We start from the raw sequence: 17,252 nt of genomic DNA on the forward strand, positions 1-17,252 counted from the left end.
GAATGCTCTATTCCTAATGATTTTTTAAAATGGGGTCTTAGGGGTTCTGCTTCCCTTGGGCAGGAAAGCATCCACACATTGACAGCCAGATGACCTGTGCCTATGTTAAGGCCATTTTTGAGACAGGAGGCTTGACCATCTAATTTGTAACTGTGGAAGCAAGGATAATTTGATTAGCATGGAAAAATGTGGTATGTTCTGAAGAGTTTCACCCAGATGTTAGCCCTGCTGTTTTCATGAATATAGCCCTCTGGGTTGGTTACATGTTGTCATTGTCAGCTCTTTAATGACAGCATCAGTATGTTCTGTAGCTATTAGAATATTTTGTGAGGAAAAAAATTCTTGAATTATTGACAGTATTTCCATTGTATCTAGAGACTTTGATAGAGATGTCTTTATATGTAAGGTGATGTTGTCAGTATAAGGTGTTTCTTGTATCAAAAGCCTACCAGACTAAATAAACAAAATAGACAAAGGGGGATTAATTAATTATTATAAGCTGCATTATATGTGGCATAAATTAAAGTTTAGAAAGAGAGTGATTTGCCCCAAGTCGCACTAGAATTGAGACCAGACTTAGGAACTGAACCTATGTTTCCAATTGGCAGTTCCATAAACATAAAACTAAAAACAAAATCTTCCCTTCACTGTGTGTTTTACAAATAATGGAAGTGTCCAGATTGTCACTAGCTTTATGCAGGTGTACAGGTTGGGGAAGAAGCAGCAAAGAACTCCCAACTCTTTAGTTCTGTGACTGCCTACAATCCCATCTTTTTGGTTCTGAATGCCTAGAATTTGAAGAGCCTAATGCTCAGAAATGGTACTGGATTCCACAGATGAAGAGACTGTGGCTGCGCTTCTGCAGTAGCTCATCTGCTTCTGTGCACATTCAGGGACGTATATGGCTGTGCAGCAGTTTTGGAGCCCTCATGCTGTTATACTGGCTGTGTTTTATACTGTAGGCCTACCTGTGTTCATGGTGGTTTTCCGCCTCTTCCTCTGTGCATATGTTTCCTGAAAAGATAATGCCAGCCAGTGCACTTAAATGTCAAAATCCTGTGTTAATAAAATCAATATGTTAAATCAAGGTGGTAATGAATTGATTTTCCACTGAGATATAAAAAACAAAAACTGGAAAAACTGTGATACTTAATGTGTTGGTAAGAAGCAATGCATGACAGGGCATGTTACTCTAAGATAACCACCCACTCTGGGAGGCACAGGGCTGAAGTCCAAGTGCCTGTGGCATCTGAGAAGAGGTGTTATCAATGACTAGTGCATGCCCTGGAGAATATTATTCCACTTAAATTATCACAGGATTGACTGAGGGGGAAAAATGGCTAAATATCTCACAACCATATGGGTGTTATCTCATAATTGCAAGGTTTCACTTCTTAGCCAGACATTTTTTTCTCTCAGTGCCTTCTTCCTAATACTGATATACTCTAATATCTTCCTAGACTATGAAAGTGCAAATTGCATTGAAGTAAAACCTTGGAGGACTAATTTAAAGATTTATGGAAGCCTCTAAAGTGTATTTATTTGTCAGGGCTCACAAACAAATTTTGTAGTACTTGCTCATAAAGTATCTTAAGATTAGCAGTTAAAATGAACTCTTACTCAAGGTTGTCAAAGCATTTGAAAACTTATAATTAGCCCTTACAACTTTGAGATAGGAAATGATGATTAAACTCACTTTTGTAGGCTGTGTGACTAGCCCAAGATCAGACATGTCAGTGACAGAGCTAGGAATTAAATCAGAGTCCTAAATTTCAGTCCCCCAAACTGTAATCAACAGATCATTCTGCCTTCCCTATCTATGAGATTATTTTTAGATTGATTATATTGCACCACAGTAACAGGGGGAAAAAAGTCTCAGTGACAGTCATATGACGATTTTGAAAACAGAATCCATCGTATGTATTATTGAGTATGCGTATGATTCATAAAAGCTAAATATTTAACAGTGTTTCTTCTTTGTCTATTTTATAATCAGCCCATCAAGCTCGGAGACCATCTAAACAGCATACTGCTTGGCCTATGTGAAGATGCCATTTATTCCCGTGTGTCTGTACGAACTGTTCTGGATGCTTGCAGTGCCCATATAAGAAACAGTAATTGCGCACCTTCTTTCTCATATGTGAAACAGTTGGTTAAACTAGTTCTGGGAAGCCTGCCTGCGGTAAGTGTTTACAAGCCATTGAGCAATAACTTGGATCTGCACAGAGTGAAGAAATTAATTCAAAGTCTTTATGCTGTTTGTTCTTTATTCTCTCCATTTTGCTTAATGGAGCACTCAACCAAAAAATCTTACCCTTCTGTTCAAATATTTTTACCTATTTTTTAAACAAGTAACATCTGCAAAAAAAAAAAAAATTGAAATATTAGAAGGGTAATTTTTTTGGTTTTCTCTTGTTTTCGTGAGATTGTGCATTCAGCAGTGCTTTTGAGATGGTCCATTTCACTGTTTCCCCAGGAAAGTCGCTTTCTTTTTTCTTCTACATAACCTTGTGATCATAGGGAGAAATATTATTTGAAAAATTAGAAATTATATTGTAAACAACAAAAATTACAAGGAATGCTCAAGGGCAGGCATGTACCTCAAACAATATATGTCTTTTTTTTTTTTTTAATTGACAGGATTTTCCTTTTAAATTTTAACTTAAATTTTGGAAAGTTGAAAGAAAAGAGGAATCTTACCTTACCAGGCATCCATTTAAATTCTTCTTGGGCTCTACTGAGCTGTCAGCCATTATTACTATGAAGGGACTATATTATATAATGATGACAAACATACTAAATTATTTTCAGATGCGAGTGAAACCACATTAACTAGTTTCACAAAGTTACCATTCCTGACTGGCAACCTCTCCCTTCACTATTGCATTAGTGCATATTCATAGTTTCATAGTTGGTAGGGTTGGAAGGGACTTGAGGAGATCATCTAGTCCAACCCCCTGCCATGGACGAAAGAGTACTGGGGTCAAACGACCCCAGCCAGATGTTCGTCCAGTCTCCTTTTAAAGACCCCCCCAGGGTAGGAGCCAGCACCACTTCTTTTGGAAGTTGGTTCCAGGTCTTAGCTGCCCTGACAGTGAAATAGCGCTTCCTAATCTCTAGCCTGAAACTACCCTCCACTAGCTTGTGTCCATTGTTTCTTGTAACTCCCAGGATTGCTCAGGGGAACAGGGACTCTCCCAATGCCTGCTGGTCTCCTTTGACTAGTTTGTAGACTGCCACTAGATCCCCTCTCAGCCTTCTCTTTTGGAGGCTGAACAGGTTCAGGTCCCTCAGCCTCTCCTCGTAGGGCCTGCCCTACTGACCCCTGATCATGCGGGTGGTCCTCCTTTGGACCCTCTCCATATTGACCACATCCCTCCTGAAGCGTGGTGCCCAGAACTGGATGCAGTACTCCAGCTGCGGCCTGACCAGTGCCGCATCGAGGGGGAGGATCACCTCCTTGGACCTGCTTGAGATGCATCTGTGGATGCACGATAAGGTATGGTTGGCCTTCCTGACTGCGTCCCCACACTGTCGGCCCATGTTCATTGTGGCATCAATGATGACTCCAAGATCCTTTTCTGTCTCAACACTGGCGAGAAGGGAGTTCCCCAGCCTGTAGGTGTGCCACTGGTTCTTCCTCCCCAGGTACATTACCCTGCACTTGTCAGTGTTGAACCCCATCCTGTTCTCTTCGGCCCACCCCTGTAACCTGTCTAGATTCACTTGCAGCCTGTTCCTTCCTACTAGCGTACCCACTTCACCCCACATCTTAGTGTCATCTGCGAACTTGAACAGGGTGCTTACTACTCCCTCACCCAAGTCACTGATGAAGATGTTGAATAGTGCAGGCCCAAGGGCCGAGCCCTGGAGAACCCCACTGCCCACATCCCTCCAGGTCAAATAAGACCCGTCCACCACCGCCCTCTGGGTGCAGCCCTCCAGCCAGTTAGTGACCCATCTGACTGTGTAGGCATCAACACCACTGTCTCCTAGTTTCTTACTGAGAATGGGGTGAGAGACCGTGTCGAAGGCCTTCTTGAAGTCCAGAAAGACTATATCCACTGCGACACCTGCATCCAAGGACTTGGTGACCTGGTCATAGAAGGCCACCAGGTTGGTTTGACAAGACCTGCCCCTAATGAACCCATGCTGGTTGCCCCTGAGTATAAGCTCCCCTGCTGGCCCTTCCTGGACATGTGCCAGGATAATTCTTTCAAAAAGCTTCCCCAGGACTGAAGTAAGACTCACGGGCCTAGTTTCCTGGGTCCTCCTTCCTCCCTTTTTTGAAGATGGGGACCACATTGGCCGTTTTCCAGTCCTCTGGAATCCAGCTATCTTGTCTTCAGCCTTGTCTGAGCCTCTGGTTTCTGTATCCCTTGTGCTGGACCCCTGGCCCCAGTCTTGCCCTTCTCTGGGCACTGGGCCCCTGGCCCTTGTTCTGCCCTTCTCTGGCTGGGCCCCCTGGCTCGGTCTGTGCCCTTCCTGGGCTCCTGGGGCCCTGGCCCTGGCTTTTGCCTGTCTAGTCTGTGGGCCCTTGGCCCTGGCTGCACCCTTCTTCAGTCCCTGACAGGGCTCAAGAGACTTCCATGCCCTCAAACACTCCACCTTTCCTGACAGTCACAAACCTAAACCAGAGGTTAAAACTAAAACCAAAAGCATAAGCACTCTGGTTAAACTAAACCTCTATCCTCCTAACTATATATCGAAACTCCATGGGCCTTAGTCTTCTGCTAGCCCTCAGCCCTTCACTTGCTGTCTCCAGGCATAGCATGCTCACAGTCCATCACTCAACAACAGGCACCTCACCACAGAGCTCTTCCCTCTTCAGCCTCCAGGGCCAGATTGTCTGCCCTGGCTCTGGACCCTGGCCCTAGCTTCTCTCTCAGGGTCTGCCCGTTTCCAATCAGGTGAATCCCCAGGGCTGGCCACACATGCCTTCTAATTAGGCTCAGTAACACCAGTACCTTGCCTCCCCTGCAGGGCTCTAGGCTATAGTTGTACTGTGAAACAGCTAGCACTGCAGTAGGCTTCCTACTGCTCATGCAGACATTGTCCTGTTGCTCTACTGCAGAACAAGTAGCTCTGCAGTAAGCATCATAGTCCCTGCTTCCCTGGGCCAGCTCTCCTGCAGCTTCTCCCTTGCAATCTTCCCCACCTGGGGCTCTCCCTGGGCTCTTTCTCCCTTTCCTTCTTTTCCCTGTAGTTATTTTAGCACATTGGTACTCATCCTCTTTGGGGTCAAGGGATTCCTCAGAAAATGCCAGCTTTCACTCATTTTTTACTACAGAAGACTAATGGGGCAGTTCTTTTGCAAAGAACTCAGACCACAGCAGGTCAGAATGCTTTTGAACATTCTCTCAAGGAAAAAATAGACACAGAAAAACATTGGACATTAAACTATGTACTGAATGCATTCAATATGCATTGAATATTGCATGGCACCCTTAAAAGGATCTCACAGCACCTTACCTGAAAAATCACTGTTTTAGCCCAGGCCAAATTGATTCCTTCATTATTTTAATGGCTGTCTCTATACAGCTGCCTACTACTTGGACCTAATGTATAAGTACACAGATTATGTATAGAGAGTGTGATGTGCAAGGTCAAAGAGAGTTCAGGAATGCAGGATTTGGCCTAGTTGAATTTTGTATGGTGCATTCTGTGTCATGCATTTTCTCTTGCATGATACAGAAAATTATCTCTGTGTGAAACCTATTGTAAAATGTCATATTGACTGGCTGTATTTCATATTTTTGCATATTTTATAAATGACAGAGGAGGAGTGAGTGATTCAGTCTGTTACTGCTACTTGTTTCATTTTCAATGTGAAGGAAGCCAGCGTGGTTTTTATAAGCATCAGTACGAAATCTTCCAGTTTCTAACTTAAAAGGTTGGCTAAATATTATAGGTGCAGCATAAAGCAGTTGAGGTTTCCCAGACATGTTCTCTTTTTGAGTTCTCTGATCTCCATCTTGGAGGTTTTTTGAAATCTGAACAAATGGCCAGGATTTTATTCTGCTCCACTGATGGGAGCAGGGGGAGGGCAGTTGGAAGCAGCAGGCACACATATGCCTGCACGCACACACACATGTGGTCAGCATGCAACCAGTCAGGGTCGTGGGAGCAGCTGCACAGCTGGATGCACATACGTCTGTGGGGGGTGGGGGTTTGAGGGCCAAGGCTATTTGGGGGTCTGTATATGTGTGGGGGGCAGGGGGGTGTGGAAGGGCTGGATGTGTGAGGAGGCCAGGTGCCTGGTGGCACTGGGGCTGGGGCACGGTGGTGGGGGAGGGGTGCCTGCTTGTCAAGTGGGGGAAGAGGTTGGTGGGACCCTCTGAGAGCAGCTGGGAACTCCATGGCTGGGCTGGAGGCACAGAGGCTGGTGCTCATGCTTGCGATTACAGGGGCAGAGCAGTCAGAAGACACTGCCGGGATGGGGGAAAGGGGGAGGCATGGCCTGGCATGGCATGGGAACCCCAGCACAGGGCAGGGGGTACCACAAGCCTCTCCTCCTCCCTCCTCCAACCCATGGTGGGGCTGGACTTAGTCCACTGCCACCTGCGTGAATTGGAGTTGCCATGCTCCAGCCCAGTCAGGAAAGGGGCAGCTGGGGCCCCCTCCAGCAGGGAGGAGCAGGGCAACTTTGGACCAGAAGTGAGGGGTACCAGCAGGCCTGGGGGGGCTGTGGCTTGGGAGTGAAGGCACGGGGGGGAGGGTGTACTAGGGGGTCTGGGTGTCAGGAGTGAAGGGCACCAGCAGGGCCAGGGGACTGTGGATCGATAGTGAGAGGCACTGGTAGGGTCAGGGAGCTGCAAGTTGGGACTGAGGGTCACCAGCATAGCCCAGGGGAGTGAGGAACTGTGGGTCGGGAATGAGGGGCAGCAGCAGGGACAGGAGGCTGTGGGTGGGGAGTGAGGTGTCCCCTTGACAGGTGTTCTTTTCTTTGGAACTAGAAATATGGTAACCTTATCTTTGCATTATATGTTTAGATGTGCCTCAAGTAAGATGAGTTGATTGAATTCATGCCTAAAATGTGGAAACCTATGACTGACAAAATGTTACTTACTTAATTTCAAGAGCTGAAATGTGACCTGACCAATGGATTAAGGAAATGCTACTGGGAAATGCTTAAAGATATTATATGTCCCAGTAGCGTAGCTCCCTGTGCATAACAACCAAAATTACATTTACTTCTACATTTGCATAAAAGTTTTCTTTAGTAGTAGGTAGAGAACTGAACCTGGCAAATTTACCCTGGGCATTTATGTGGAATCTCTAAAGCAGTGATTCTCAACCAGGATGTCTTGAGATCCTTTTAAGAACAGGGTGCCACACAAAGTTAGTACTGTTAGGTGTGCAAACATAAATCTAGATAGTTCAAGCAGAAATCCACAGTGTTAAAAACATTCTGATCTGTTTTTTCTGAGTTCTTTGCAACAGAAGAATTGCTCTATTTTTCTATAAAATTGAGTGAAAGCTAAGAGCTGACACTTTCCAAGGGGTACCTTGAGTCTAAAAAGGTAGAGAATCACTGACCTAAAGCTACTTCAGTTATTTTCTTTCCAATTTATTTTAATGAAAAAAATGCTTGTTTCATAGGCTTGTGGGTTTATTCTTTATTTATAGTGTCTATAATAGATCATATTGTCTAAAATGTACCAAACAAATATTGTCAAGGTGAAATGTATAAAGGGGGGCGGGGGGATTTCTGAAAGATAAACTTTAGGGAAACTCTGTTAATCCTATTTTATAAAAATCATTCTGAAATTAGCAGGCCAAATACAATATAAATGTTTGTTAATCTTTTATGTTAAACGTGTATTTGCCACAGAGGGCCAATTTCCTACTAAACATGCTGACCTTTTATCTGGAACCATCCAGCCTTCATTATAAAACAGTCTTTCCAAAACATGTGACTGTGTTATTGTCCATTTTCAGATGGATCAGCTTTCCTGCAACAGAGATAGAAAATCACAGCCAGACAGAAGCCAGGCCATTCGGGACAGGCTGAGAGGAAAAGGACTTCCCACAGGTAAATATTCTTCTGTGGTTAGGACAACAGGGGCAATAGCCTTGTGGAAGACTGGTAGGATACTGTGCCAACCAAATGAGTGTTATAAGGGAAGAAGAACCCTCATTGACTTGCAGAGAAGTCTGAGAGTTGGTACTTCAAGGAACACTGTTCAGCTAAGCTCTTAATGGCAACAGATAAATAACAGTTGTGCTGAAAATATATAATTTTAAAAAAATACATGATTAAAATAGTACATTTAGAAAACTGATTCTCATATTCTGTTCAGGGTAAGATTTCTTATTTAGAGTATTTCACTATTAGAACTATTTATATCAGTTCATCCTCACTTGAAGTCATTAACATAAGACTGTATACCTTTCTGAAAGATTGGCTTTAGCCTAACCAGAATTTGAGTGCAGGATCGTGCAACATTATCCTTTTTGAAATCATAAGCAAAGTACTCGTTTAGTTCTTGAGGCATATTAGATTATCTTTAATTTCCAACCACATTTCTGACATCCCTAGATAACAATATTTTTTTTTCTTGTACTTTTTAAAATTTATATTGCTGATGAATAATTTTTATTGTTTCTTCTTAAATTCCATTGTGAGTCCTTAACTTAAAATCTCCTCCATTCCAAGCATTATTCGTATTTGTTTCTTTTGTTCTTTGATTTTTTTTTCCTTTTGGCCTTACCCCTATAACTTTGTGCTGGAGGCTTGTTGCAGAAATAATTTCTGTTGAAGTAACTTGTACATCTTCACAGTCTTAACTGTGTGTTAATAACAAAGCTTCTAGTTGGGTTATATTTCTAAATTTTGGAGATTTGTATTGTAGTTCAGGCCAGTATTTCCATGGTTTTTAAACCACAGAGTATTTATTTAATGTCTGAAAGATCCTCTCTCTGGAGACCATGCCCTGTATTTACAGAGGATGGAATAGATGATCTAATAGGTGTTTTCCTACTGTAACCTCTGATTTAGTTAAAGCACAACAGTGCAAGATATTTTTCTTTCCACCCTGTATTTCTTTACATCACTTAGTACTTAAGTGAGATGGTTAAGAAGGTTTTTTTATTTTATTTAAGAAAAGCTATTTACTCAGAAAGCTTTGGGATGTGGCATCTGGCTTTGAAGCTCTGTGGAGCTGAGGGTTTGGCTAGCCAGTTTGACCTTTGGCTTTAGGCCATCCCTGTACTTTCAAGATGCCAAGAATAACAGGATTCTCTTAGTGTTGTTTTTTCTTGTGGACTCATTGAGTGAAAGAAGAGTTAAGAGATCCTGGAGTAGGATGAATCTGCTTTGCTCAACCCCTCTCAGTTAGAAATATCAACATCCTGATGTTTTAAAGCAGAGGTGTTCAACTTCCAGCCAGTGAGCTAATTGCTGCTTGCAGAGCCATAGGTATCCAGCCCGCAGGACTCCCTGCAGATCAAGAAATTTAGCAGCAGGGGACTGGTGGCAATTAATATGGCCACCCTCCCCAACTGCCAAATTCCCAATCCTGAAAGTCCCATGCAGCAGGTTGGGGCCAAATCATGCCCCTCTCCCCACCCGCTCAGCTAGATGGGACTGGGCCATGCCCCCTTTCCCTGTGGGGCTGGGTTGGGGCTGGGCCATGCCACTTTTTCCCCATGGGACTGGGCCATGCCCTCTCCGTCCCCTCCGCAGAGCCAGGTTGGAGCCAGGGTGCCCCCTGTCCCCCTCTGTGCAGTCAGGTGGGGGCCTGCCACAACCTCCTCGTGCCGAACTGGGACTATCAGCTGGATCTGGCCTGTGGATGGCCTGAGCACTGCCCATCCAGCCCACTGGCTGCAAACGTTGAGCACCACTGTTTTAAAGCAATCTGAAATTAGTCATCTCTTTCTGTCTGTTCCTTTTTAAGGTAAGTTATATTGCCCTGTCACATTGCAATCTTTCCTTTTCTCCCTGGACTGATAGACCTGGATGCAGAAAACATCTGGACTGCTAGACCTGGATGTGGAAATAACTAATTAATATATGCTTAGGTATACCTTTTCATTTTACTGGTAGGGCCTTCTCAGTGCCCTCATCTCCTCAGCTTGACTGCAGCATATTACAGGGCATTGCTGATGTTTCAGATATTGTTCCTTGTCAGTGTAGATGCAGGTTTGAAGAGGTGATTAGAGAGGTACCTTGGGGTAACAATTGCCTGTGGATGAAAGGGACTGGATTTACTGGCCCAGGAGGCTCTTTAAAGTCCTATGATCCTATGAAGTCCTCTGTCCAAATCTGGCACAACAGGGGCAGCAGTAGATACTGAGGTGAGGAAGCACAGATAAGGATCTAGTTAGATAGAAAGTAATATATAGCATTCACTAACATAGCTCACCCTGATGTGGAATAGTAACAGTGCTATTCAGTGTCTCCTGTCAGTCCTCGCCCTGAAGTTATAGGGATTTTGGTTTGGGTTTTTTTTGTATCATGTAGTGTGGGATGGGAATGTATTTTCATTTCCATCACCACACAGCTTTGAGGCAGGGCCAGTGATATCAAGGTGATAAAAGGCATTCTCTCTCTCATGCTGTTTCCCTGACACCATCCCCTTAAACATATGCCTAAATGGTTGATGTTAAACCTTCTCAAAATTGCAGTTAATTTACCCTCACAAATCACACTAAAGATGAAGAGTATGTATTTTTGAAAAAAAATTAATGAGAGAAGATGAGAAGAAAAATGAACAAGTGAGAAAAGTAGAACTAACGTTGTATTGAAAGTTACTACTTACTTAGGGTACAAACAGATGTTGCCAAACAGAAATGGATCTGCTTTACTAAGTGAAACAGACCTCACCCCTTGTCTGTTCATCAGGCCCTTGGCCAATGTGGGACAAGGGGTGACATGTTCACCTTGCTAGGGGATTTCATGCCTCCTGCACTGCCCTGCACCTCCTTATCAGAACTCGCACTATCCCTTGCAGCACTGGTCCGAGCAAGGAGGCGCAGGGTGGTGCAGGAGCTGTGGAATTCCTGGCACTCCATGCCTCCATGCTGGGACCTGCACCGAGTCCTATGCTGACCCATGCCTCATGCAGGGGAACAAGTCAATGTGAATCCCAACAGGGAGGCACAGGATGCTGGGGATTCCCCAGCTCCCACACCACTCCATGTCTCACCATCACCCTGAACCAGGATCCATACTGACCCATGTCTCCACACAAAGCACAAGGTGACATGAAATGCAGCATGGGGTCCAGGTTGGAGGCATGGGAAGCTGAGAATTTCCCATCTCTTGTACCTCTCCACACCTTCTGGGGGTGCATCTCTATAAGTGAAGAAAGCCTAGAGGAAATGCATCCCCTGGGATCTTCTGGGCATGTGTCGGTAAACAGGGAAAGCCTGGGTGGGGTTACCTGCTTCAGGAGACATGTTCACAAGATCCTGGGTGGTATGGCTTCAGAAGCATGGAATCCTGGGCTTTCCTTGCTCAAAGACACACCCCCAGGCTCTCCCCAGAGTGTTTATGTAAGTGAGAAAAGTCAGGTGGGTACTCCAGAGGCTGGAGGGGCCCAATCCTTCCCAGGAATTCCAAGGCTGTGCAGGATAAACTAAAATTTGAGAATGTTCAGTAGAGAGATGAATGATGCTTGCAGATGAGTATCACCTAAAACAAATTTTGGATCCAAATTGTTTTTTCAGTAAATACCCCAGTGTTGCTTATTTTATGTTCATCCTCCTAACTGCTCAGAAGAACAAGTTAGGGTAAGGACTTGCATGTGCCTGGCACTGAATTATCAGGGCAAAAAGTTAGGATCAATTTTTTATAAAGCCCACTGTCAAGCAACTCCCTCTTCTGCACTTAAATTCACCCCTCTGTAGTGTGGATGAAGTGTGTTCCCTGTCTAATCTACTGCTATGCTTTCTGCTTCCTTCCCTGCGGTCTTTGCCCAATTTGCTACCTTGCTTTCTACTTCCTGCCTTATGTGCCCCTGTGCTGCTTGTCATCTCCATCATCTGCCACATGCCACACACAGAGGCTGCACATGCCACTTACAGCACCTGTGCCATAGGTTGGCCATCCCTGAGCTATACCATTAATTTATGTACTAACTTGGTGGTATTGGTAAGGGTCCCCATGATCTTAATAAATGTAAACATACTCTGACTCTATTAGGAGCTACGTATTAGGATCCTACATGGCTTTAAAAGAAGACCCCAGCATTCAATCTGCAAAGAAATAAAATATATTGTTGTTCCTAGATACAGATTCAGGGCTTTAATTTCTCTATTGGCTACCTGTCCTGCTTCAGGCCTACTTGGTTCATACTTCTGGTTTTCTGGCCCTGCCCCCATTGTGTTGAAACCCTAAGGAATTCTGTTCTCTTTGCTTCTGGCCTTGTTTTCTGAGTGTATTCCCCAACCCTCCCTGTCTCCTTGTGCTGGCTTTCTATCTCCTCCCTCTGGATACCATCTTGCAGACTCTCCACTCTGTCAGCTGCTCTCCCTAATCCCCATTTTAGTCAATCACTGGGAGTATGGAATCAGTCAGCATCTGTAGATGACCATATCTGTTAGTTCCAATAGGCATTTCATAAAGCGGAGCAAGTAGAGGCAATTGTATAATGACTAATGAGTGACAAGTAGCTGTCCAAATGCAGAGAATGTAGGCCTTTTAATATTTCTGTCTTCAAGTCTGCATATTTTTTACTGGGCATGTATAGACAAAACAAGGGGCATGTGTACACAATACTTTAAAGTGGGTTAAATGCTTTTGCACCGCTTTAACGGTGTTGGTGTTTGCATGCGTTGGTGGCGTATCGCACATTAATTCCAGCCGCTGTAGGATATTCAGCGGCGTAACGCGCCTTAAATGACTTGGGGGCACAGCAAACTAAAACACCTCCGAGGAGTTTTACTTTGATGCCCTACACCTGTGGAGCGAAGCACTGGGCTCCATGCAGCGCAGGGCCCTCGCAGGTAGCCCGTGCAGGCAGCTTGGCAGCAGCACAGGAAAGCAGGCTCCACCAGAGGAAGAAAGAAAAAAAAAAAGCAGCGAGCTTGATCTTTTTCTTTTTTTTTTCCCCCTGGAGCCTGCCTGCCTGCATGAGTTATGCAGGAACCCAGTCCTTCCCACCGCAGCTGTGGTGCCCTCCGGGACCACCTGAACCAGGTGCCTGCAGGCAGGTGCCATCTGGGGGGGGGGGAAGGGAGGGGCACTGCTGCCACAGAGGGAAGCACCAGCCTCCTCCCGCCCCTCCCCTCCCTCCCCCGCCTCCACTGCAGCCCAGGGACTGCTCCACCCACTGGCAGCTCACCCTCCCCTTCCCACCACTGGATAGGAAGGTAAGACATAGGTGTACACGACACGGGGGTTTACTTTGCCCTAAATTGAAGCAGTGTTTTTAAAAACCCACTGCTTCAAGTTAGGGCCCCCAGTTCATCTACACATGCCCACTGACGCTAATTCTGCATTAACACTAGATCACCCTCTCCTAAAGGTACAGCTTCAAGCTGTCTGGCAATGGGAGGGCTGGAATGCAGTAGTAATCACAGCCATGATAATCCTAGATTGCCCAAAACCTTAAGTAGGTGGCCCAAATAAAGATATGCCTAAGAAAAGTAAAATAAAGAGTGGAATGTTCAGTTCTTGCCTGTTTTCTACATTAGACCGTTTATTAGGCCTGTGTGAATAGGGAGGATTCAGATTTGGCCGATTCGGAGAACAGTGATTCAATTCAAAGATTCGGATCACTGTCCTGAATCAATTCAGCCGAATCGGCTTCAGAACATGCAGCGCTGATTCGGAAATATTCGGTTATGGACTATAATGAGGAATCACTGAAATATCAATAACTTTGTCATTCTTGGCAGATTTGGATGAAAACTGCAGGCATGCTAGCTCCTGCTGAGGCCATGAAGCCTTTGAGGTTTCAAGGAGATAGGTGCAGTGTTTTCTGCTGCCATGGTGCACCTCAAGGTGCTGATAAGCAAAATTTGTGACATACGTGACTGTGCGTGTGTGTGTTAAGGCAGCAGGGTAGTGAAAACTGCAGGCATGGTGCCCCTGTTCTCATGCTTACAACTCTACTGCAACCACTAAGCCTCAGGCCTCTCAAAGATCTTACAGGTCTGGGCTTTCCCCAGCCAGGACTGAGCTGCCTGGAGGTTATTAGGTGCCTCTTGCTCCTACCCACCTTTCACCAGAGAGGTTTGCGGTCCTGGCATTTCATGGGGCTGCCATGACACCGGCAATCCCACCCAGGCCTTCCTGGCAGTGTACAGTTTTACGTCATGCCCAGGATGATGTGGGGCCGCCTCCCCCCCCATATAGCCTCAGCCATTATACCTCCAAGTTCTTCCTGGCACGGGACCTCAGCAAGGAGATGTTTTTCCCTTGCTGTCTAGTGAGAAACTAGACTGCCGCCTCCAGCTCTGAGAGTGGAGCATTAGATGGCTGCCCTCATTAGCACCTGTCTTGCCACATAAATAGCCCCTTGTGTGGGCATGAGGGAAGCCTACCAGGTTTCAGGCAGAGTGGTGCAGGGGTTTCTATGAAACCGCACCTCTAACTGCTGAAAGCAAAACTTGAGTCATTTGTGTGTATTTAGGGGTGTAGGTTGTAGCTGGTTGGTCTAAGGACATAGCCAGACAAGGTTCTTAGGGTCAATCTGCTATCTTTTATTAGACCAAATGAATAGTTGGAGAAATTCTTCTTTGCAAGCTTTCGGATTTAAAAACGCTTCATCAGGCTGAGCCAGCATCTATTTGGTGTGTATGTGTGCTCTTCCTGGATGGAAGGAATAGTAAAGAAGCCAGAGGCTGGCATGCAATGCAGGCAAGAAAGCCAGTCAGTAAAAATGGAAATTGAGGTGTCAGGGGATGAGAGACAGGCTGGAGTAAGGGAGAAGTACCTACTGGTACCTGGAGAGTCAGATGTTAGGCAGCTTGTAGTGTCATGAATCCCTGGTATTTCTCCACTTTTACCTGCTACATTCCCCTTCCCCCCTAGCCTGTCTGTCACCCCCTGATGCCTCCATTTCCGTTTTCACTGACTGGTTTTCTTGCTTGCATTGCATGCCAGCCTCTGGTTTCTTTACTTTTCCTTCCATCCAGGAAGAGCACACACAAACCAACTAGATGCTTCCTCAGCCTGACGAAGAGTTTAAACCCAAAAGCCCATGCCTCACAGATGGCATCCCAGGCAACTAAGCTGAGCTTACCTGAAGCGTCACAATTCCACTGCACTACAGTACCCCCTGCTTCTGAATTGAGCGTGGGGATTCTGCCCTTTTCCCTTCCTCAGCAGGCTGAGGCACAACAACAGCAGGAGCTGACTCAGCTGAGCCACTTGCCTCCACAACCTCAACCTGAACCTCTTCCGAGATACCTTCCAGAGAAGGAGACCTAGCTCTAGTGGAACTTTGAGGGGTGTGGAGCACAGACTCAGATTCCCCCTCATTCCCCAGAATTTCTTTTGCTAGGGCGCTCAGGTCCCCTGCTTCCAGATTCAGCTCCTCCTCTGGCAGTGGGACGCTCACGCTGGGAGATGAAATTGGGGTGGAGGGGACTGTCCTGCTGGTGCTGGTGGCTACTTCTGGTGTTAGGGGAGGTGGTGCAGGGACAGGTACTGCTTCCACCTCCTTGCTCCCACTGGCAGCAGAAGACTCATCGCTGCCAGGAAAGAGGATGCGTCTATGTTTGCGGGGTATGGAACTTGCAACTCTGCCCCTAGCCCCTCTCCCTCCCCTGCCAGAAGACCTGGCACCTGCCTTTCTAGCATGCTTCATATTAATCTCTGCTGTGCTGGAAAATGTGTCTCTGTGTGTGTGCAGCTGTAATATCTCTTCTTCTGTGTTTGTATTTAGCTAACTAATATCTCCTCTTCTTCTCTGATTACTGTATGTGTCTGACTACTATCTCTTCTCGGTTGTCTTTACTGTATGTGTGTGAGTATGTGTATGTATGTGCTTTCCTGCACAGTGATGGATCATACTGCCAGAGAAAATACAGATTTCTTTTAAAGTGTGGGGGAAAACATAACAAGAACTAATAAGAGGTTTTTGGGGGACGAATAAGTTGAAAGAAATGGATTGGATGGGGATAAGTAGAGGGATTCTAGGCGAGGGTAATTAGTATGCTGTATCCAATCCTTTTCAAGAAGAGAGACTAGCAGGAGACTGACTAGGAAGCCAAGCCAGTCCCGTAGTACCTTTCAGATGCTGTTGCTCAGACACAAACAGCTCACAAAAGGGACAGAATGGCCGCAGGCAGAGACTTATATGCTGTTTCTACGTCCCTCCCCCAGAGCACTGCGATTGGAAGGGGACTCAGTGAAAGATCACAGTCACTGGCCAGCTACAGATGTCAGTTCCCCCCCACCCTCCCCAAACTCTCTCTTCTTGGGCTGAATCTTCTCTGAATCAAATCAGTGACCAAAGCTTTGCACACCCCTATTTTTTATCTGTTGTGTATATTTGAGTTAGAGTTGTCTAGTACATATGTCTACTACATATGACTTTTTTTAACTATTTTGAGAATTGCACATTATAGAAATCCTGCAGGTGCCACAAAAATGTCAGTGCCAAAATAGCATGCTCTATTTTAAGTAAGGTAGGTGTTATATTAAATATCCTCTTTCTAATTATATCACCTTTCCTTTTTAACCTAACAAGAGACACTGGGTAAATTTGGATATGTTGTTAATAGAAAATAGGCTTCTATGGAAATCTTTTGCCAGGTCTTAGACTTGGACTTCTGACTGTGTCAAAGCTTATGATAATCATGTGGTGCTGTAGCTTGAATGGCCTAAAATAATACAGCTATTCTTTAACAGTTCTGAAGAGAAAATAACCTCATAGAATTAAATATACCATGATGATGAACTCTCCATTTTCTCAGATACAAAACAGAATCCTTTTGTCTTCTGTGCTGAAGACTGTTGTTCAATTTTTATTACTTCCCCAGGTATACTTGTAAGATTGCTTCACATTTATTTTCTAACTTCCATTTTGTTCAGTTTGAACGTCATTGCTATAAAATTTTGAATGCTAGGAAGGTTTGTCTTGCATAGCAGTAATATATATAATACATATATTTAGCAAGGGTTTTTTCTCCAACAGCTTTAGAATGATAAAATGATGTTATGCATGTAAACCTGACTTCTGTTTCAGGTACAAAATGCTGAATTCAGAAAGCTGTAGATGTTATGGTGATCTGAGGAAAAATACAGTAAAAGCTCTGTTATCCAGCATCCCCCAGGAATGGGGATGCCGGAT

General features: G+C 45.0%; 1 protein-coding gene across 10 annotated transcripts in view; it reads left to right on the forward strand.

The window, feature by feature from the left end:
* The window catches only part of PTPN13 (protein tyrosine phosphatase non-receptor type 13), a 234,938-nt gene that overhangs the window by 90,293 nt on the left and 127,393 nt on the right, over window positions 1-17,252 (forward strand). For all 10 annotated transcript variants that reach the window (XM_014600565.3, XM_019488152.2, XM_059722262.1 and 7 more), the window contains 2 exons: window positions 1,997-2,182; window positions 7,942-8,035. In XM_014600565.3, coding sequence (XP_014456051.1) covers window positions 1,997-2,182; window positions 7,942-8,035 — 280 coding nt within the window. The remainder of the gene's footprint in view (window positions 1-1,996; window positions 2,183-7,941; window positions 8,036-17,252) is intronic.

This window comes from Alligator mississippiensis, chromosome 2, assembly GCF_030867095.1.
Source record: "Alligator mississippiensis isolate rAllMis1 chromosome 2, rAllMis1, whole genome shotgun sequence".
NCBI classification, from domain to species: Eukaryota; Metazoa; Chordata; order Crocodylia; family Alligatoridae; genus Alligator; species Alligator mississippiensis.